The sequence below is a fragment of the Ochotona princeps genome, chromosome 6 (genome assembly GCF_030435755.1).
Source record: "Ochotona princeps isolate mOchPri1 chromosome 6, mOchPri1.hap1, whole genome shotgun sequence".
Lineage (NCBI taxonomy): Eukaryota > Metazoa > Chordata > Mammalia > Lagomorpha > Ochotonidae > Ochotona > Ochotona princeps.
In genome coordinates, this window is record NC_080837.1 from 27,872,835 (window position 1) to 27,895,978 (window position 23,144).

The following is a 23,144-nucleotide window of genomic DNA, read 5'->3' on the forward strand; positions in this document are numbered from 1 at the left end:
TGTCCCTTGTAAGCCCACACGGTATTTCCTTTTGGATGCGGTTTATCATGCATATGCTTTTACTTTACTTTATATATAAGTATAATGAGCTCATCTAAGCAAATAATCTTTCCTTTCCCAATCGTAGTCCTTAGTGTTGGGGCCCGTGCTGGGTTGCGTTATTTTTTCCTTTCTTATGCGAGTGCTACACTGTTCGAATGACTGCAGTTTTCTCATAGCCTTTACTATGTGCAAGAGTAAATCTCTCTTCTGTGTTGAGAATCACTTTTGTTATACAGATACCTTTACACCAGGTAAAATACAAAATTATACAGAAGTCCTTCTAGGCTTTAGATTGCAGTGTATAGGGTTTCTTCTATGTTAATTTGGGCAGAGTTAAAGGATTGGCACCTTACAACATTAAATTTCCCCTTCATTAAAAAAGTGACACATGTCACAATTTATTCAGCCCTTCTTTTATCTACTTTAACAGAAATGCAAACATTTGTCCCATACAAGTCAATTGCACTGTCCTTGGTAATATCTCTGGACCCTGGATATTTTCATAGATACGGTAAATCCTTTTTTTTATTGCATAAGAAAATGTGCACACAAAGAATCACTAACATTCCTTTGTTGTTCTTTTGGAAATAGGCACCTTGCTGACCGCCTAAAAGCCCTAATCTCAGGTAATCTGTTCTCTCAGGTATTTTTTTTGTGCTCCAGTCCGGAAACGGACTGCAACTCAGGGCAGCTAACCCTCGGGCCCGGGAACGCCTCCGGATACACCTGTTACCTCCGCCTGCCATTCCCGGGCCGCTCCCGCCAGGTGGACCGGCTTTAAGCGCCGACACCTGCCGCCCACAGCCCCCGCCCCGGCCAACGGCAGCGCCCAGTGGCCGCGCTGGGCTGAGCAGGACCAATCCCACGGCTTGGCCCTCCCCTCGCCCCTAGCCCTCGGGCTCTCGCGCGGTGGCACGCAGCGAAACTTCGCCGGCAAGATGGCCAGGCTCTGATTGCTGGGCCCCAGCCAACCGTATCCCTCAGAGCCGCAGGCGCTGCCCCCGGGCCTCGCCCCTTCGCGCCTCCCGGACCCATGGCGGTGGCCGAGCTGTACACGCAGGTAGGAGGGTCGGCCCGGGTGCGGGAGGGCGCGGGGCTGGAAGGCGGCCCAGGCGCTGACGCCGACTGTCCCAGGCGCCCGGGCCACACCTGTACACCTGGCGCGGGGAGGGCTGGCGGGCGGGCGGGCACGCCGGGCCGCGAAAGGCCCGCGGGGTCTCGGGCACTCGGGCCAGCTTCGCCCGCTGCAGGCTGAGGAGTGGGCCGGCTCCTGCCCGCTTGGAGTGCGCCCCCGGGGCCTGCGTCCTGTGGAGAGGGGAAACGGAAAGGGGCTTCCGGGCGCCCAGGGATCGCGCTTGCGTGTCCCTCGCCCGCAACCTCAGCGCCTTCCTCCGCCCCTCACACCCCAAGCAGAGTAGCGGGGCAAGGCGAGCGACTGTGAGCTCCCTGACCTTCGGAACCCCCTAAACAGCTGTGACCGCAGTATTCTGTGTCCAGCGCCTGTCCGAGCCTTTAGGCTCCTCGTAGTGGCAGTGGCTGTAATTGCCCAGGCCTCGCGGGCACCTGGACGCTCCGGAGGGTGGGGGACACTCGGTGCTTAACAGTTCATACCGTCATACACCCTGGCTGAGAAGCCCTCCAGAAAGTTCCTTGGACGAACCTTGTCTTCCCTTACCTAGGAAGGGCAGCCTTTGACGCCCAGAATCCCCAGAGATGGACTTGGGTTATGTTAGTGTTTTTCGGGGGAGCAGAGGTATTCATCCCAGTCTCAGTGGACTGCCCCCTCTCACCATCCTCCACCGTGACCATCCCACCCCACCCCCAGCTGCAGAATTCCAGAGTTCTGCACTCCTAGGTGGGTGAGAAGAGGGCTTTCCCTGCCACCTGCCACCTGCCCTGGCTTTGAACTCAAAAAGGCGCTTTTGCTGTGGGTAAAAGCAACGGTAATACATAATTACATTTCCATGGTCTAAACAAGCCTTCCCCTCCTTGCCTGTTTATCTGCTAACAGTACAGATATAAGCCAGCCCAGGGTACTTTCCCTCTGTCGCCTTTCCGTCTACTAAAGCTCTAAGTAGGCAGTACTTGTGTGGCCCTGATCCTATTCTGTATTTTATCTATATCTATATCTATATATGTATATATATAGATAAATATATATATATGTGGGATCACATACCACAGTAATTCTGAAATCTTCAGTTTACTTGAGCTGAAGAAATTCTTGAATAAAACCACTCTTAAACTTGAGAAACAGAAAATTGGTGATGATTAACTTTTTTTTCTGAAGTAGAAATACACAGTTGTGAGCAGCCAGTCATCAAGTGCCTCAAATCTCAAATATTGGCTAATGTGCAGCAGGGACCAGGCGCAGTGTAGAAAAACTAATAGTGACAAACTGGGGTGGACAGTTAGACTCTGGGGGCCCAGGACTTGGTGGCTGACCATACCAGCCCAGGGTGGCACTCGCAAGCCTGGGCTACCACTCCTGTGCTGGGGGGCGGAGAGAGAGTTCATCCCTGTTTGTCAGTCCCAGATAGAGCCGTTCCCCCACTGTGAAGCTGCAGGCCTGTGAATTAAGAGAATTCTTTCTCTCTCATTCTGAAACTGGGGCAAGGTCTGGACCCTCCACCTTCCACTCCCCCAACTCTCCATCTCTGTCTAGCTGATTGTCATGGAATGCCAGCCCTGGGAATGCCTGGGTCAAAGGCTGGGATTGGGGATGCTTGGGGGACACTGAACGCCCTGCAGCGCTGTTTCCCTGACATTGTTAGCCACACAATGTTTTAGAGCAACGGGAAGCCCATTCCTCATCCAGAGGCAGACGTGACCCAGTGCCAGGGGAGTCAGTGGGGGGAGGGAGCAGGCATTTGGGGATCCACGTGGGAGCCAGTGCCTATGTGCCAATTATATTCACTCCCTGATGACCAGGCTGAGGTACCCACTCACTTACATGGCCATTGCCTGCCTGGCCCCTGTCTAGTTCTCCTTCTTGCACAGCCTTTGAAGACAGGCGTGGTATCCCCATAAAACATGTTACACTCACTGAATGGGGAAGTTTGGGGAAAGATTAGAAAGATTTAAAAATTTATTTGAAAGCAGAGAAAGAGATTTTCCATCTACTAGTTCACTTGCCAAATGGCTGCCAACAGCCTGGGCTTAGCCACATGGATGCAATCCGGGTCTCCCACCTGGAGTGGCGTGGACCTGGGGACCTGAACCGTTGCCTGCTGCCTCCTAGGGTGTCCATGAGCAGGCAGCCTGATCACCGAGCACTCTAATGGGAGATGAGGTTTGCTAATGCTGCGCTACAGCACCCACCCTGAGATATTTCCTGCAGGACAGTGTTGCCTCTTCAAGAGGGTTCTGGTGAATGAGAAGTGAGAAATGTCAACAAGTTGCATTTGCTGCTGCCAAGAGGGTCAGGGTATATATGTTAAATGCTAGAGCTGAGAAGAGGAAGGTTGTGGCAGCTGAAGATTCTTGTGAAGGCTAGAACAGGCTAGCAGGAGCTGCTTCAGCATTTGGGAAGTGAGGTGGACCCTGGTGCCCTGGTGTGGGAGACAGGGCCTGGGGCCAGGCAGCCTGGAGCTGCAGATTTGTACCAGCAGGGTGGGAGAGGGTGTTGGGGGGGTGGTAGATGGTGAGATGGGTCAGAGGTAGGAAGTAGCAGATTGACTAGGTGCTATAGAGGATGGGCGGCCCCAGGGACAACAGTCTTCTGCCTAGAATTGGCCGTTAAAGCCAAGGCAGAGATGAGAGGAGAGGCGAAGGACAGGATTGGGGAGGGGGGAAGCTATATGCCTGGCCAGAGGAGGCCGGGGGGGGGTGGGTTGGGGAGAGACAGAAGTGCCCACCAAGTGCCCACTGCTGGTTTCAGTGTTAAGTGACCCAGCTGTTTCCCAGGTTACTTGGCGACATGTCTTAGAAATGTCCAAGGCAGCAGTACTGCTGAAAGAAAGCATACAGGGCAAAACCGGTGCGGGGGTTATGTATCTCCACCTCTCCGGAGCTCTGTCTCTGTCACTGGTGCTTCGGCCCATGGCATTCCCTCTGTCTGAAATCTCTGCTTTGCACCTGCACCTTCTAGATTCAACTTGAGCTAGCACTTGTCCTGAATTCCTGCAGCCAGCCTGGGGAAACTTCCACTTTGCAAATAAAAAGGCTGTTTATAAACAGTTGATAGCAACATGGGAAGACACTTAAGTGAGGTGAAAGATGAGAGCATAGAAATGGCATGTACTCTGATCACAACGTAGGAAAATCCGTAACCAAAGGGGAAAGGCTGCACATACCAGCAGAGGCTGGGCAGGCAGGTGAGTCGAGAGAAGCAGGCAGGGTGAAGATAGAGGCCTTTGGCGCCTCAGTGGAGCGTGGAGATGGGGGAGAGCCAAAGGAAGGGAAGCAGCGAGCTCTGCAACTAGGTGTAAGAAAGGCACCCGGTGGGGGTTCATCCAACGGACGGAGGACCTTGGATGGTGAAGGCTGGCATAGGAGGAATGGAGATATCTAGAAGAAAGCAAGCTAAGAGGGGTGGGCACCTGTCGAGGATGGGGAGGATTGAGCTGACCACATCCTTCCAACCTCTTGTCCTTCTGGCGAATTGCCATGCCCGACAATCTGATCTGCCCAGGCATGAGCACCGTAGGCCAGCAGGGCTACTGTCTGCTGTGCCTGTTCCCCACTGTCCTCTGGCACTGGGTTAGTGTTGCTGGGATCCCCTTTGCCCCTGTAACCTAGCATGCATGGTGGCTCTGGCTAAATTTTTGTTCTGCCGCTTACTAACTGGGTAACATGAGCAAGTCACACCTGTCAGGTGCTTACTGGTACAGAGTTCATTGTGAGGATGAAGTGTCTGTAAGACCCTTGATAATGATATCTGACTCCGTGCTTAATGATGGTTCATTGTTTTTTTTTATACTGATGCTGTTATAACGTGGTTCATGTTTGGTACTGGAATATCAGACTTTGCTTTATCTTTGTGAAATTCCCAGTCTTGTTATCTAGTGCCCAATGTTTCTGTAGCGTTCCAAAACTTTTCTGAATCTTGATCATCTTCTGCTCGTTAATTGTTTAAAAAAAATATTTATTTATTTGAAAGAGTTGTAAAAAGAGAAATGGGGAGAAAGATTCTCTATCTGCTGATTCACTCCCCAAATAGTCACAATACCCAGGGCTGGGCTAGGCTGAAGCCAGGAGCCAGGAGCTTCATCCAGATTTCGTGTAGATGGCAAGGGTCCAGTTACTTGGGCCATTTTGTGTTGCTTTCTCAGGCCCCCTAGCAGGGAGCTGGAGCAGCAGTATAGCAGCCAGGACCTGAACTGGCACCCGTATGGGATGCCAGCATTGCAGGTGGCAGCTTTGCCCACTATGCCATAGCACTGACCCCTGATTCTTTCATCTACTTATTTTATGTATGCGTGTGTGTTTTGTTTTCTGTTTTTCATGTAAGATACAGGTGAAAGCCAAGAATGGAGTGTGGAGGGGGTGGTAGAATAGGCTCAGTAGCATGCCTCTGGAGGCCTTTTTACTCGTGGCATTGCTCAGGCCTCGGGTTACGCCGTTAGCGTCTGAACCTTGGTGATCTCATTCAGCTGCCTGCTTCTCTGGCCTGTGACTGGTGAGCTCACACAGCCCCTTGGAGAAGCGTTGCTGAAGCTCGGCTGCGCGAGGCCAGGAGGGGTGTGACTGCAGCCCAGGGTCCCTGTCTCTCATCAGGTCAAGGTGCACTTGACTAATTGTTTTTTCATTTGGCTATATTTTAAGAGATTTCTTTATTTATTTGAAACACACAAGGAAGAGGGAGAGAGAGACATCTGCCATTTGCTGGTTCATTTCCCAAATGGCCACAACAGCCAGGGTTGGACCAGGCTGATGCCGGGACAGAAACTTGATCTGTGTCTCCCAGGTGGGTGGCAGGGGCCTAAGCACATAAGTGGGCCATTCTCTGCCCCTTTCCCAGGCGCATTAGCAGGGAGCTGGATCAGAAGTGGAGCTGCAGGGACTGGAAACCATTCCCACATGAAATCCCAGTGCCTCGGGCAGCAGCTCAACCCACTGCATCATGGTCCCGGCAACCCATTCGACTGTTCCATACAACATTTAGACGTCTAAATATCATGAACAACTCTGGGAAATTAGATGCACCTATTGTTTTCTAAGTAGCCCCACCTGTGCAGGGTCAGTGGGCAGGGACACAGGTCAGTGTGGTGCTCACTGCCCAGACCTGTTTGCTCACTGATGGGAAGAGAATGGGAGGGGTCTTGGGGGACAGGGCAAGGAACCACATGGCACCTCCTAGAACCTGATAGTGGTTTGGGGTGATCACAGGCAGCAGGGTGGATTGGAACGAAGGTGAGTCCTATGTGGGAAAACGGGCTAAGATGGCAACTCCCCACCCAGACATGCCACTCACGCAGATGCACAGCGGTAACTTTCAAAGCTTGCTGCCTGCTGGCTCCCTCCTTGCCTCCTGGCTCCCCTCCAGTCAGCTATGACAATCCTCAGGCTGATGGGTGGGGCCATCACTGTGCAGCAGCAGGTGAGCAGGGCCCGCTAGGGGAGAGCTGTTTACCACGTTAAGTTCTCCAGCCCCTGGTTACTGCTTGACAGCTGGGTGGGGAAATGGGGAGGGAGCCCAGTCATGGCCCCAAGTTTTCTGAAAATAGGGACAGAGAGAGAAGGCCGAGGGGAATGTTTGGGGAACACATCCTCACCACTCAGGTTAGGCATCTGTGAGGATCCAAGGCCGGTTGGGGGCTGAGATATGGTCTAGAGTTCCATATTGGAATCATACTACAAATCTCAAAGGGGCAATTATGCAAACTGTAAGAGTGCATGGAATTCTCCAGAAACAGCCTGGCACAAGAAGAGATCAGGAAGGACCTTGGGAGGCATGGTCTAGGGGAGTGAGAGCAGCAGGGGGGTCTGCAGCCAAAAGCGAAGAGGAAGAGGAGGAGAGGGACGTGGGCACCTCGGCTCTGGGCAGGCAACACATGTAGTTCTGTCTTCAGGCCCTGTCCGTGGCTGGTGCCAGAAGCTCCGTCAGTGGAGCAGACCGTGAGAGGATGCAGTTCTCTCCTCTGGGCACATCAGGGCAAGATGGAGCACAGAGCACAAGCTCTTTCCTACTTAAGGCTCTGGGGTCTGGAACCTTTGCCTCATGCTCCCCAGAACGGCTTGAGAGGTGGCCCTGAGTGCCTGCCTCCTTGGCAGCTCTAGGCAGGCCTCCAGGAAGGAAGCGCACGGAGGCAAGGGAGCTGCCGGGAGGCAGGCGAGAGCACTGGGCACAGGCCAGGCCAGCCTACTGGCCCTGCCTGCCCTTGGCCTTGCGGGTAGAGGAATGCGAGGCCGGCCTGGGCGGGGAGTATCTGGGTTATGCTTGGCGGAGATGAGTAAACCCTGGTCCTGTTTACCTACCAGGCTGGGCTGCAGCCACAGAGCTGCACATGGCTGCCCACCGGGTGGCAGAGGCTCCGCAGCAGGGTGTGGGCTACCCAGCAGACCTCCCTGCAGAAGACAAGCGGATCACAGCCCCTGAAGCCCTGACACCTCTGGGATGTTTTAGTTTGAGCTGCCTCTCGGTTGCTGTTCTAAGTTAAGGATGGCTTTCAGGGCCGGACTCGTTTAACTGACCAAAGAGTCACACGTGCCGGCCCTGCTGCCAGTTTGTCCTTTGAGAACCTGTCTCTCTCTGTGTGGGGTTTGTTCAGTAATTGCCAGATGTTTCTTTTTTTTTTTTTTTTTTTTAAAGATTTATTCATTTTATTACAGCCAGATATACACAGAGGAGGAGAGACAGAGAGGAAGATCTTCTGTCCGATGATTCACTCCCCAAGTGAGCCGCAACGGGCCGATGCGCGCCGATCCGAAGCCGGGAACCTGGAACCTCTTCCGGGTCTCCCACGCGGGTGCAGGGTCCCAAGTCCTTGGGCCGTCCTCAACTGCTTTCCCAGGCCACAAGCAGGGAGCTGGATGGGAAGTGGAGCTTCCGGGATTAGAACCAGCGCCCATATGGGATCCCGGGGCTTTCAAGGCGAGGACTTTAGCCGCTAGGCCACGCCGCAGGGCCCCAGATGTTTCTTTTTAAAGATTTATTTATTTTGAAAGTCTCAGAGGGAGAGAGAATACTCCATCCACTCATTCACTCCCCAGATGGCAGCAGAGACTGGGAGCCCCATCCGGGTCTCCTACGTGAGTGGCAGGGGCTGAACACTTGGGCTGTGTTCCTAACATTTTCTCTAGGCCACTAGCAGGGAGTCGCAGAGGAACTGGAGTAGCCAGAACAGGAACTGACACCCACATGGGATGCCAGTGGCAACTTTACCTGCTAGGCCACAGCACCTACCCAGGATTGGTTTGCTCCTTGGCAGAGAGCCCCAGGTTTCCATAGAAGGACCTCGAGGAGTTCCACTGCAATCTCCTGCTCGGGCCTAGCAGGACACCCCCTCTTTGAGCTGTTACTGCCAGCGGGAAGCCTGATGTAAGCTTTGATAAGCAGTTTGGAATAGGCTCCTCCCAGGGACCTTATTAGCCCTGCAGTGGGCAATTCCTGATAGATTGTCCACTAGTGAGCCTTGTGATTTATGATTTGAGCCATGTTTTCTCTTGCAGGCCCAAGGCAGGAAATGGGCAGGCCCTGGCAATAAGGATGTGGGGGGGTGGGTGTGTCTCAGAGGTGTGTCTGTGTGTTTAGGTGACTCTGTTCACCTATCAGTGTGGGAGGGTCTGTCATCACCTGCCAGGGTCTGTCATCACCTGCCGTGTCACATTTCAGCCAGCTCTTTCCCAGCCATCAAGGATGAAAGCAACTCAAGTGACTTAGGCTGATCACAATTGCTATCCAACCAATGACCCTTTTGTCCTGGTTAACCAAGCAGATTGGTATTAATATTCCTCCTGCAACACTGTCCCCGGTCTAATGCCTTCCACCTTGTTTTGTTCTCATTCTTTTGTTCCTTCAGCAACTTAGAATCTGAGGCCACATCAAAACAACTTTCTAGCATTGACCATGACTGTCTGTGTCACACCTCAGTTCACGAAGTTTGTTCTGTCACCTCTCTGTGCATCAGTGCATTCTTTCTTTTAATTTATTTTATTTTGGGGGTGTTTTTAAAATTGTAGACCTCAGCACATCTCTCAGGTATTTTAGTCTATGTTATTCACTATTCTGTATTAACTTAGCTCCTTGTGTAAAATTTATAGACAATGAAATGCATGAATCCTAATCTACACTGAGATTTGAAACGCATTTAGCAGCGTGCGACTTGATAGACAATGTGATCCTCACCCCAGGATATTCCCTTCTGGGCTTTCCCATCCACTCCCTGGTCCCACCCACCCCAAGAGTGGACACACGCACAAATAGCACCCCTGGTGCCGTTGCCTACAAAGTGAGACAACTGGACCAGGTGCCTTGCTGGTGCACGAAGGCAGACATCGGGTGAAAGGGTTCCTGCAACAAGAGAACAGATGGAAGCCTTCTGTGTCTGACCCTGCAGAGGTCTTTGGTTCTGTCTGAGATGTGCTGACAAACGAAGCCTGTCTTATTCTGTCGGTCAGTACAACAGGGTCTGGATTCCCGATCCTGAAGAAGTTTGGAAATCTGCGGAAATAGCCAAGGACTATAGAGTTGGTGACCGAGTGCTGCACCTGCTGCTGGAGGATGGAACGGTGAGGACCCTTGCTCTTCGTGGCTGCAGCCATGCACAGGCAGTGCCTGGGGGTGGGGAGGGAGAGGTGAGGGAGGGGACAGGATCTACTGATGTGCTTGTGCCACCCCACCTTGTTCCCCGCCATGCACCTGCCCTCAAGCTGCCCTGCCCCAGCCAGGCTTCTCTCAGTAATGAGGGCCCTGTGCAATAGCAGGTGTGTGCTGCTCTCCCAGGTGTTCACAGGCGAAGCCTGGAGAGAGATGATACTGGGAAAAGATGAGCGATTTGGAGCCAAGTAAGCAGAGGGGGTGGCAAGTAAAGGAAGAGAAAGAGAATGAGAAGGAAGAGGAGGGAGGGGGAGGGACTGGGAGCCGAGGAAGGCAGCTGTGATGTGGGGACACCTGTAGGGTACCCCTCCCTCCCAGGAGGGAGCATGCAGGGGCCAGAGCCCAACTCTGCAGAGGATTAACAGGAGCCTGGCATGAGTTGAGACCAGACCAGGGACGAGCTGCAACCCTGCTCCTATGGGAGACTGTGTTGCTGTGGGCCTCTCGCTCTACAGCTTCAGAAGGATTTGATCAAGTTTTCCGTATTCACCCTGATGTCCACTGCACCACGGCTGCAGTGACATCCTGGCAGCCAAAGGATCCGGGCTCCCTCTGGATGCCAGAGGCTGAGGACAGCATAGGGAAGTGAAAGGCAGGCAGTCGCTATGGAGAAAGGACTCGGTGTTTGTCACCAGACCCCACCTGGTGTGGGGAAGCGTGTCCTGAGATCCTCCGCATGGAGAGACTGCGTGGTGAAAGAAACTGACGGCATTGGAATCCTGGCACGCCACCTGCTGAGCGCATGACAGTGGGCTCCCGCCCCTGCACACCACGCAGGGTATTCCAGGTGCGGGTGAAGGCAGGAGAGCATGCAGGAGGAGGCTCCCATGGCCCTAACGGCATCTCTCTGCTGGCAGCAGGGCCTTGCCTCTTGCTTTCAGCACCTCCCAAACAATGCCAGGCTCTGCTGAGGGAGCAGATGGCTTTGGGGAGAAAAAAACCCAAGGCAGCCACTGCCCCAGAGGCTGGCTGCTCAGGGCTACAGGTGGCTGCATTCCTGGCCTTGAATGTGCCCAGGGTAGGGGGGCAGCAGACGGCGAGCAGAGGCAGATGAGATGACAGATGGCCAGATTGCCTCCACCACAAAGGACAAAGCCTGCTTTGTGTCCCCTCTGCCTCCACCTGTCAGTGTCCGAAGACTCTGTGCCCCTCCCCGTCCCTGCACATAACTTTATACACGGAGGCTGAGCTGGAAAGAGAATACCCAAGACAGAAAAAAATAAGAATGGGAAACATTTTCCCTGATTTAGTTCTCAAAAAGTGTACAGATGGGCAGTCCTCTGGTTGGGAACAGCCCCTCCAGTCCACCCCCGCCACCGCCAGGTGCAGTGGCACTGGAGTGCTCTGAGTGCCTGTGTGATGTCACCAGGTCCTTAGCTGCTCCCCTGCTGTAGAGCAGAGCAGCCAGTGACAAAGAAGCTCAGACTCTGAGCCAGGCCCGCTGTGTGGCCTTGGGTGGTAAACTCCATCCTTCCAATCCCGCCCCGTTAACTGGTGCTGTCCATGCTCCCTGGCAGGCAGCTGGGAGGACTGAATGAAGCAGTGGTGCATGCTGGCCTGGGGTTGTTGGCGCAGAGGTCCTGCGTGGAGCATCTGGGTTGCCTCACAAAGCTGGTCCAGAACTGAGAACCAAAGAAAGGCCATGGAGCTGACTAAAGACCAGGAAGGACAGCCCTGAGCAGCTGAGAAGGAGGCACAGCTTCTGAGGACCCATGCTCGGGTCACTTGCCTTCTCTGGCATCCACATTTCCTCCCCTCTGTCTGCACCGTGAAGGAGTTGGGCTATGCTGGCATCAGAGGGAGGAGGACAGGCTTCTGTGGTGTGGACGCCACCTGGATGCTAGGTGCGTCTTCCCCCTCTCAGGCAGCACCCTGGTTCCACCAGGTGCTGGGGCCTGAGTGTGTGTGTCCTTCCTGAGGCACATGTTGAAGTTGAGTCCCTGCTGTGAGTGTGGGAAAGGAGGGACTGAGGGCCCTGGGCCCAGGCGTGGGTTAGCGTGTCCCTGTAGTGAGCAGAGGACTGTCTTGCTCCCTATCTCTACCCTTCCTGATGTTCTGCCCTGCCTTGGGATCTGCCAGTAAAATGGCCATCACAAGAGGCAGCCCTCAGGCCTGGGCCAGAGCCGTGACCTCAGATAAGCCTCTTTTAAAGCCTGTACCATTCATTTCAGTGGTTGACACAAACACAGCACTTCTGCCTGCTGCTGTTCTGCCTAAGTGCCCCACCCCCATAGCCAGGACTGGGCCAGGATAAGCCTGGGTGTCAGGGGGTACTTAGACTTCATCGCCCACGTGGATGGCAGGAAACCCAGCAGAGCTCTCACTTGCCTGCTCCCAGGATGGCCCTTGGTAGGAAGCTGGAGTGAAGCTGGGCCTTACACCGGGCACTCTGACGTGGGGTACAGGTGTCCTAACCAGCTTCTTAGCCACTAGGCTAATTACCTAATCAAACCTATTTCCTCTATACCTGAACCCACCTGGACTTTGTGCCGTTAGTGATAAAAAGTGGACAGACACTGAGCTCTGTGTGGCACCTGCTGTGTGGCACCTGCCACAGAATGTGAGGGGTAGAACAGATGGCCCTGCCTGGGGAGCCATGAGCCCTTGCCCACATGGGCAGCTACTGACAGGAGTCACCTGCCCTTTCACAGGGATACCACTACCCACCCAGGTTCCATCACAGACTTCTCATCACCAAGCATGTCCACTTGGAGTGGAGGTTCTGGAACCTTCCAGCTATAAAGAACATGAGGTGGTCATGTCATTTTAACAGTAGTATCCTGTTGAGAAATGAAACCTTCTAAGGCTCAAGCATCTATTTTTAATTTTTAAATGTTTGCCTGTTTATTTCCAACTGCTTAAAATGTAGGTAGATAGATCAGTTGATAATCTTCTGCCCACTGGTTCATTCCCCCAAATGCCTGCAAGAGCCAGGGCTGGGCCAGGCTGAAGCCAGGAGCCTGTACTCTGGTTGCCCTGGAAACCCATTCATCTTCCAGCCATCTCCAGGGACACAGCCAGTGTCCTGGACCCCTGGCTCCTACTTTTTGTAACTTCAGGAATCAGCTTAGAAGGCTATTTCTCAGGGCGATCATTTGATGTAGCAGTGAAGTCCACTTCACAGTGTGTGGGCTCGAGTCCCTACTCTGCATCCAATTCCAGCTTCCTGCTACTACGCATCTGGGGAGGCAGCGGAGGGTGGCCCAAGGAGTTGGATCCTGCCCATTCCTGTGTTGCATTCCCAGCTTCTGGTTTCCATCTGGCCCAGCCTTTGCCTTGGCTGGTGCAGGTGTCTGAGGAGTGAGCCAGGAGCTGGAAGACAACTGTCTGTCTCTGTCTTCCTTTCAAATAAATGAATGTTTTTTAAAGATGTTTTCTCGTTGCTCTACATGAACTTGTTTTCCACAATCAACAATGACCTTCTAGGGGGCAGTGAGAGGACACACGACTGTGATTCGGCAGAAGCACCAAGCATCTTCTCACTTCTGGAACTTTCATTTCCTCTCTGCCACCAGGAGCTGGATCTTCCCGTGGATCCAAAAGCATTGCCTCCGCTTCGCAATCCTGACATCCTGGTGGGCGAGAACGACCTCACGGCCCTCAGCTATCTGCACGAGCCCGCTGTGCTCCACAACCTTAGAATCCGCTTCGCAGAATCCAAACTTATTTATACCTACAGTGGTAAGGAGGGAGGTTCTGGGAGGATAGCAACGGCGCTGGCACGTCCTGCCTGCTTGCCAGAGCGCCTTGATGATGTGGTGTGACCTGTTCTCACTCAACATCTAGAGTTTGCGTCAAATGGAGGAGAAGCTTGGCTAAGAACTGGGACTGTCCTGTTAGGCCAGAGAAATGGGGTAAAGGCTGTGTTTGAGTTTCTCAGTGGGTCTGATGACATTTATTGCTGATTGCCATGATTTACACCGAATAGCAAGAAAGAGCCTCTTGATCTGAGTGTTGTCTATCATCTCATCCAACCACCAGCCTAGGATCACATCGCCGACATCTGACCAAACTCACAACGAAGGTTTAAACAGCAGCAGAGCTGGAGTCTCTCTAAAGAGCCTTGGGGGGTGGAAACAGAAAGCCCCTGGTAGCTGCATCTTCCCTCTTTCCCCAGGGATCATCTTGGTGGCTATGAACCCTTACAAGCAGCTGCCCATCTATGGAGATGCCATCATCCATGCCTACACTGGGCAGAACATGGGCGACATGGACCCACACATATTTGCTGTGGCTGAAGAGGCGTACAAGCAGATGGCCAGGTAGCTTCCTGGGGCTTCTGGGGCTTCCCGTGCGCCCTGCACCTGCTACCCTCCCAGAGAAGGGGAGGTGGTCTAGGCTGGGCTCATTAGAAGAGGGGGCGCCTCGCTGAACCGTGAACTATCCAGATCCAGTTTCTGGGCTGTGCTCTTTCTGGGGAGTCAAGTCCATCCTCCCAATCTGGGGGTCAGCAGGGGTTTCTCATGGGAGTGTCTGGTTGGGGAAAGGCTGGTTTACCCTCCAGGTGTGGTATTTGGATGTGTAAGGCTGGTTTTTGTTTTGTTTTGTTCTTCAAATCTGTTTGAACAGATTCTGATGACAGACAAATGCAGGTTTTTAGCTGTGAAAGATTTGGCATGTGATCCTCATTTTTCACTGCTTGGATTTTGGAGAACTTTGGGCATCCTGGTCTTCCTAGAGAACATGCACAGAAAACCTCATCTCTAGAGATGCCTTCAGTTTGCACAAGGGCTTCCTTGGGTGCTAGTTTCCTCCAAGTCTTGCACTGTTCCCGTGAAGTCAGCCGAGCTGCCATCATTGCCCTCCTGTCACAGACAGCAAGCCGAGGGCCCAGGACCTGGACCCACTAACCCTTCATGCATCACCCATCAACTCCCCAGGTTCTGCACCCTCATCTGTGAGCTAGACACTCACACAGTGCCCAGGATCCAGGGACCATAACATAGCCTGCCCAAGGGTGAAGTGCGTGATTCTCCGTCACAAAGGAGTCTGATGGGCCCTCTCAGGCTGCCCTGTATCTCATCCAAATCATCAGAGCCCAATAGCCATCCAGCTCCCTTGTCCCTGAGCTGAAACCTTCATCCTCAGGGCCAAGTGTCTGCTGGGTCACCGCCCCCATATGCTGGGTCATAGGAAAGATGCACTCCTCCAAGTCAGGGAAACTTTTGAGAAGTCCCACAAAGTGCTGCTGCTCACAGCTGATTGGCTAGCACCTAAGCACCTACTCATGTGACCACATCTGGACACACAGGATAGAAAGGAAGCTGGGATGTGTAGTCTTCTGCCCAGCAACATATGGTTAGCATCAACTAACAACTGCCGTCTAGTCTCTAAGAAGGAAGGAGAGGTAGATGTTACGTGGGAAATTGCTGTTTTCTGCTGCACCAGTTCCTTCATATCCTAAAAGGCCAAAACTTTGGGTAGTGTTTTTGTTTGTTTTGTTTTGTTTTTGTCCTGACTCCCTGGGAACTTCTGTGCTTAGACACAAGATATCCAGTAGATGAACTGCTGGGTACTGAAGGGCTGTGCCAAGTTCAAGCTTGAAGAGATGGTTGTCACCTTGGAGATCGGTGTGACTCTGACAGTGAAGCAAAACATAACTGGACTGTGTGGTTTTTCCTGCACACAGGGTTCATGTTGCGCTTGCCTGGTGCTAGACTGGGAGTTGGGCCACATTGGCCTTTATCTGCAGCCCTGCTCGGCACTGGGCTTGCTGCCCACCTTATCAGAGGCCCCACTTCCTTGAAAAGATTGCATCAAGAGCTGTGTCTCCAAGGTTCCGTCCCGCATGGGTGGTACTGTGCTCTGTGTCTTGGTTCATGTCACGCTGCCTATATGAGTCTCTGTTTTATTCATCTGTAAAACAGGTACATGAGGGGGTCTTCCAAACCTGCATGGAAAAAAAAAAACATCGTGAAAAGACCTTGTGTGGGTTTCTATTTTTTTCCCTAAAAATAAACGAAAAAATTTTAAAGTTTTTTTAAATTTTTATGTGAAAGGCAAAATTATAAAGAAAAGGAGAGACAGATCTTCCATCCTCTGGTTCACTCCACAAATGGCTACAATGGCCAGAACTGGACCAATCCAAAGCCAAAACTTTTTCTGAGTCTCCTCATGGGTGCAGAAGCTCAAAGACACCATCCTCTGCTACTCTCCCAGGCCATTAGCAGGGAGCTGGATCAAAAAGGGAGTAGCCAGGACTCAAACTGGTACCCCTATGCAACGCTGGTGCCATAGGCACGAGTTTAACCTACTACTCCAAGGAGCTGGCCTATTTAGTACCTTATTTTGAATGTCTCAATTACGTAACAAGAGTGTGTTGACTTACAGAGCACTTATGTTCCCAAGCACAATTTGAACAAAATTACCCTCATAATAATATCTTGAAACTGTTTTTGCTAGAAGTGAGATGTGCAGAAAGGAGCTGACACAAGGCCTGAGCCTGTTGTGCGGAGAGGGCCGCTTGGGAGGTTGGGCTTCCACTGCCTCCGCCTCCAGCAAGGTCCGCCACAGTTCCTGATGATGGTGGCCGGGCACATCTACACTTAGGCTGTGTAACAGTGCTCGGTGCCACGGGCAGACCTGCTCTGCCACCGGAGTCTGGGATGTTGGTTTGTGCCTGGCAGAAGTAGTCACCAAGTCCCTCGTGAGCACCCCTGGCAGACAGCGTTTCCCAGGCAACATCAGAGTTGTGGCTGGAGGCCACAAGGGTGGCCCCTGAGAGCACTGGGAAAGGAACCCTCCCTCCACCCCAGGGGAATGAACTGACCTCTGGTTCCTCTTCACTTCCTTTCTGTTTCCTTCTGATACTTCACTAAGCTGTGAACACCCCCCCCAGCCAACTCACCCTCAAGGGCCCTTGAACCTGAGATTGGTTCACTGGGGACTCTCAACACTAAGGACACGGTAGGGAACACACTTGTGTGTTCTGAAAAAGAGAAGGGAATGTACTGAGATGTTAAGGAGTAGTAAACCGAAGGCTGGGGAGCCCTTTTTTCTGCCACAGGCCATTTGAATACTTATCACATCATTTGTGGGCCATACAAATGATCAACTTAAGAATTAGCCATTGGGGGATTGTTGGCTTTCCAGTACTGCCTGCCATTACCTTGGCAGGGCATACACAGCCTATAGGCCAGACACTGTCCACTCCTAGAGCAATGGAATAGATTTTCCTTCCTTCCAGTTTATCTGAATTTTCCTAAAGAACATTACCAATGCCTTGGTAGTACAAAGAAGTTAACATCTAACCCCTGTTCCTGTATTTGCCTTAGAAACAACAAAAATCAGTCGATCATCGTGAGCGGGGAGTCGGGTGCTGGGAAGACCGTGTCGGCTCGCTATGCTATGCGGTACTTTGCCACAGTCAGCAGGTCGAGCAGCGATGCACACATCGAGGACAAGGTCCTGGCGTCCAATCCCATCACTGAGGTGCGGTTGGGATCAGTTGGGGGGTGGCTTTGTGAATGTGCTGTTCTTGCCAGTGCTGGGCTCCAGCCCCTCGGGGCCACACCCATGGGGACAAGATGGAGCCAGGCTGTCTGTTCTGGGCATAGGAGGATGCTGGGGTGGAGTGTCCCAGGTTTTTCTCCTCCACTCTCCCTTGGAGCTCTAGAGTCACCTGTGGAGATTTAGATCCCTGGGGGAAACATCCTCCATGTACCACTGAGCAGCCTGGGAAAGCTTTGGTGGGATAAGCTCCAGGTGTAGTCCTGCCACCTGACTGCTCAGCATGTGTCCCACCCGCCCCATTCGAGGCTCTTCGTGCCATGCAAAAAGAGTTCATTTGAGTTTCCTTGGACTCATACTGGATCATTAAGAACCTTAGCCTTCTGGTTCTCTCTGCTGTAATTCAAAACCCTCAGGGGCTGTTCATGGGATAAGAAAGAGATCCCCATCTTCACATTTGAGGGTCCTCAGGCCTGTTTCTAAATTCAGGAAGGGGTAAAATCTGAGAAACTGGAAGTTCATGGTGCGGAGGCATGGGCTCACTAGATAGAAACATCATGTACAATCCAGGCTATGGTGGGAGATTGCCCACAGGCAATGCCGCCTTAAATGCCCCACAGGTCACTGATGGTTTGTTTATTTAGAGTTTGTTTCCCACTGGTTTGCCTTTCTTACCAAGCCCATGACACACATAGTGCATGCTGACAGGCAGTGTGGTGAGCTCTACAGCAGGTGCAGCAGGTATGTGAAGGAGGGGGCCCTTCCAGGGGGAGGCTACTCAGTTGAAGTGGAGTTCAAGAGCAGGAGCTGGACGCAGACAGTACACCCAGAGAGTGGGAGGGGTGGGGGAAAGCAAGCAGAAGCCAAAGACTGGAAACAGGAAGGAGTGAGGGTAGAAGTGAAGGCCAGGGTGAGGGCTGGGAACTTCTCATTGAGTGCTGTACCATCCAGGGCGCAGATGAGGGAGCTCGTTTAACCCTCTCAGCTCCACCAGGGGCAGGTGACCCAGGTTGCTGTGACAAAGCGACAAAGTGTTGAGTGGCTCCGCAGCGGCAGGAAGGTTGTGCTTGCAGCCCTGGGGCCAGGGGGCTAGCATACTTGGGTTCTGGTTGCAGACTGAACCTCTCTGATTGTGTCTTCAAAGGTCAGAAAAAACCAAAGAGCTCTCTGGGGTCTCTTGTGTGAAAAGGACACTAGAATCCCACTCACCAGGGTTCTAGCTTTACAGTGTTGCAATTACCAGCCAAAGACATTACCCACTAATACTAGTTCATGGGCTTTAGATTCCAGCATTTGCATCTGTGGGTAAGAGGGGGAATGTATACATTCCACTCCTAGCAGTAAGATGTGTGTGATCTTCTTATCACAGAGAGAGAAGCTGAAGCCTGAATCCCAAACTGCCCTGGCAACGGTGCCCAAGTAGCACAAATGGCAGTGGGGCCATGCAGCCCCGGAAGATGCTGTCTTCGGGAACCTCACCAGTGTCTCCGTTAGGACTGGGGGAAGCCTGCAGGCAGGCCAGGGACACAGTGGTGCACCCCAAAGCTTCACGCTGCCTCCCTGCTCCCTGTGCTAACCAGACCTTCCCCAGTGTATAGGACTGGCTTGTGCTCAAAACACAAGCAAGTTGTTTTGAAGTGAAGATCTTTGTCGTTATCTCAAGAGCATCCTGTGTTTCATAGGCTGTCGGGAATGCCAAGACCACCCGCAATGACAACAGCAGTCGCTTTGGGAAATACACGGAAATCAGTTTCGACAAGAGGAATCAGATCATAGGAGCCAATATGCGGACTTACCTGCTGGAAAAATCCAGAGTTGTCTTCCAGGTAAGGCTGAAAGTATCCGCTATGTTTCCTTTTTCCTGGCTATTTCAGGGTTGTGTAGGTTTCTATATTTGTTAGTTACACATGCACATTGTTTCATGACATGAAGAACAGGGTTTTCTTTTTTTCATTTGCATTTTGGATTTTTTTTTCTTCCTATCAATTAAAAATAGAAATGGGGGAGGGAGCTGCAGTGGTTGAGCTGACATCCATATTAGAGTGATGGTTCAAGTCTTGACTGCTCAGCTGCCAATCCAGCTTCCTATGCTCCTGGGAAAGCAGTAGATGATAACCCAAGCATTTGGGCCCTTGCACAATACTCCCACCTGTATGGGGACCAGAGTGGAGTTCCAGGCTCTGCCTTTGGTCTGTCTTGGTCCCAGCCATTATGTTCATTTGGAGAGTTAACCAGAAGATAGGGAATGAATCGGTCTCTTTCTTTCCCTTTCTCTGTATCTTTCTCCCTCTCTGTCACTCTGCCTTTAAAATAAATGCAATACAATATTATTTTAAAAAGAAAAAAAGATGATAGTTATTGTATTGGTGGTAATGATTGAGAGAAATGGTTTTGACTTCTTCATTTGAGGCTGTTAAAAGATTCTTTATATTTGAAAATCAAGTTTTTCTTTCAAGAACTCAAAAAAAACTTGGAAACAAAGCTGTTAGAATGGATTTTCTATCAGGAAGGGAATAGGATTAGCATTAAGGAAGCTGGCTGTAAGATAGAGGCTTTTTTTGTTAAGGAAACCAAAGGGCATTATTGGAGTTTGGGCCCAGCTGGAAAGCAGCCAGAAGTCTTTTTGTGTGTTGCAGAGTTTATTAAACAGTGCCAGCCAGTTGGAATCATATCAGCCCCATTGTGTAGACTGTTGGAATCTAATAAACTTTCTTCTGCATTGTTACTCATAGGGGTTCGGGCCACCCAGGAGTGAGGAAGTTCCCATTGTGAGCTGGCCAGAATTCCCTATGTCTGTGACAGCAGACTGGCCTTGCCATGCCAGGCTGGCCAGCTAGGACCCTCTTTTTGAAAACCTGGCATTTTCACCTATAAAAAGTAGACTTCGGTGTTGAGGACTTTTCTTTATTTTACAGGCAGAAAATGAACGGAATTACCATATTTTCTATCAGCTGTGTGCATGTGCACAGCAGTCGGAATTTAAACATCTCAGACTGGGTATGTGTGGGGTCTTTGGGAGGAACCCTCCGTCCCATGGACGTTCAGATCCAACATGATTACTTCTACCACAGTAACACGACTTCCTAAGGAAGTGACTTGCCCATAGATGGGAGACCCTTGGGTTCCAGGGGCGGAGCCGATACATGCCACAGAGAAGCTGGATCGGGCCCAGAAGCCTTGAGAGGAGACTCTGCAGTCCCATGGTTCTCCTTCCATGTTCGCTGGGGTGGGGGGGCTGGCAAACTTCTGGCTAGAGCCACCTTCCACCTGTGTAAGCCCTCTCTCACAGCAACTGGGGCTCACTGCTGGCAGCCCCAAACTTGCTTTTTTATTTGAATTTCCTTAGATTGCTTCCAAGATGCACAGCCAGCTTCCCCATCCTAAACACAGAATCTCTGTCATAATCTGAACTTCTGTAATAATCCCAGGGTTTTTCATTATCTGTCCTCATAATGAGTTCAATATCTGAGGGGCAGCAAAGATGTAAAACCAACTGTGTGCCCTTGGGCACCATGGCCCAAATCATGTGCTGCCCGGCTCTGCTGTCTGGGTCGCATGGGCGATAGCAGCAGGTGATGTTTGTCAGAGGTGACTGGGGACCGGGAGACAAGTTCACGTCCTGCAGTTCTGGCAGAGTTGCCACACAGAATACAAATAGCCAGTGTGTCGAGGAATGTCCCCCAGGTTCTCTACTATTTAACTGTTAGACGTACATGAGATCGGTATCTTGATTAAGGTTTTATGTAGGTGCACATGTGTTACAACCCATCAAATTAAATGTGTGCAGTTTATTGTGCAATCAGTAAACCTCACTAAAGCTGTATAAATATGTTAGAAGCAAGGGGCCAGAGTTGTAGCACTGTAGATTAAGCTAACCCCTGCAACACTGGCATCCTAAATGAGTGCTGGTTAGAGTCCTGTCTATTCTAATTCTGATCTAGCTCCCCACTAATGTGCTTGGATCTCTGCCACCCACATGGAATACCCAGATGGAGTTCTAGGTTCCTGGTTTCAGCCTGGGCTAGCCCTGGCTGTTGGGACCATTTAGGGAGTGAACCAGCAAATGGAAGACCTCTCTGTTTGTAATTGTGCATTTTAAATAAACCTTTAAGCAAAAATATAAGGTGTATAAACAAAAGCCGTGAGCTTTAGAGTTGGGCTTGCATTTAGACTCGTGCCTTATAGCTGTGGGCTGCGAGCAGCCATGTGCTCTTCTGACCTTAGTCGCTGCACCTGTACTGTGGAAGCCCAAGGAAGCAGAGTGGAGTAGCATGTAAAGTATCTGGTGTGGTTCCTTCAGGGTGAGCTTCCGAGCTCGCCTCTCACAGCAGCACATGCACACACTTAAGGGTCACGTCTGTCATCCATCTTTCCCTTTCAGCGAGTGCGGAGGAGTTTAATTACACGAGAATGGGAGGCAACACTGTGATCGAGGGTGTGAATGACAGAGCTGACATGCTGGAGACACAGAGGACCTTCACGCTGCTGGGTGAGTGAAAAGACCCCACCAGGAGTGTGGCCACTTTCTAACAAAAAGCAAGCAAGTGAATGTGTGTTCTGAAGACTCCTGGCAAGAGCTAACTTTCTGGTGAGCCAGTCACGTGTGAAGGCACTGCAGAAAGCTCCTGGAAGCAACACACACTGGCCATAGTGGTTAGTCAGGGTGCTGCCTGCGACACTTGCATCCTACATCCGAGTGACCTGGTTTCAGTCCTGGCTCTGCTCCCAGTCCTAGCTTCCTGCTGATGTGCACCCTGGGGCGGTCGGGGTTACATCAGGTGATGGCTCAAGGAATTTGATCCCTGCCACTGGATCTGGACATGTACAAGTCCCTGCCAGTCACATCTTCCGATCAGCATCATACCACAGGCCATCTTCACCTCCTTTGAAAGTCTCAAAAGTTACCAGTTTACATAGTTGTGGCCTGTATGTAAGAACTTGGAGGTCTGAGGTTAAATGTGTCAAAGTAATAGGTGAGAGCAATAGTAATAGGTGACATCTAAGAGCAGGCAGTGGAGGTGGAGGGTGGGTGGGCTTTTGGCCTAGCAATTGAGATGTCTGCTTCCCATACTGGAGTCCCTAGGCCCAAGTCGCACCTCTGTTTCAGATCCGACTTCCTGTTGATGTGCACCCTGGGAGGCAGCAGTGAGGCTCAGTGGTTGAATTCCTGCTGCCCATGTGTAGGCCTGGGTTGAGGTCCTGACTTCTGTCTTTGGCACTCAGTCTTTGTCCCCCTCACCCTTGCAGACATTTGACCAAATCAGCAGAGGGGACCAGTGTCTGTCTTTGTGATTTGAAAGAATAAAGCCAGATTTTTATTTTTTTAGGCAGACAGGTTCTGCTACTTTCTCAATAGTGCTTCCAGGAGGAAGACAGTTTACATATTTCATCATGATCAGATACACACTTTTACTATTGATCAACATTTTCTCAAAAGAATCACAGTTATCATTTTAGCCTGTAGAACATACTCCACTTAAATGGGGTTACAGTTACAAGGAGAGGACAGGGAGTCCCATCTAGCCAGGTTCCAAGGGACCTTGGCCCACATACCCTGCCTATCCCCTAAGTCCTCTTTCCTTCTGAGTACCCCTTCACCTTTAAAACATTTTCCTCTTAGCAGGATGACAGAGAGGAAGAGAAGTAGGCTTTGGGACTAAATCAATAGAATTCGACTCTTAGTAGACACGACATTAGGAAGGCCTCTTCTCTGAGACCGTGTTTTGATCTGTGGAATGGCCATCCAGCTTACCTCTCATAATCACCAGCTGGCTGCCAACGTGTGTAAACAAGGCCCTGACACCCAACAGGCACACGGTCAGTATTACACCTGCTTTTTTTCTCTCTCCCTGTGTTCTCTATTGCCTAACCCATCTGACTCTCACATGTAGGT

The 23,144-nt window shown here is 51.5% G+C and overlaps 1 protein-coding gene across 1 annotated transcript in view; it reads left to right on the top strand.

The window, feature by feature from the left end:
• The first annotated feature begins 804 nt into the window (after window positions 1-804).
• The window catches only part of MYO5C (myosin VC), an 80,589-nt gene continuing 58,249 nt past the window's right edge, over window positions 805-23,144 (top strand). Inside the window, exons 1-8 of the mRNA XM_058665840.1 lie at window positions 805-1,102; window positions 9,604-9,714; window positions 13,318-13,483; window positions 13,920-14,064; window positions 17,077-17,233; window positions 18,934-19,077; window positions 20,167-20,248; window positions 21,633-21,740. Of these exons, the coding sequence (XP_058521823.1) occupies window positions 1,076-1,102; window positions 9,604-9,714; window positions 13,318-13,483; window positions 13,920-14,064; window positions 17,077-17,233; window positions 18,934-19,077; window positions 20,167-20,248; window positions 21,633-21,740 (940 nt within the window). The 5' untranslated portion in view covers window positions 805-1,075. The remainder of the gene's footprint in view (window positions 1,103-9,603; window positions 9,715-13,317; window positions 13,484-13,919; window positions 14,065-17,076; window positions 17,234-18,933; window positions 19,078-20,166; window positions 20,249-21,632; window positions 21,741-23,144) is intronic.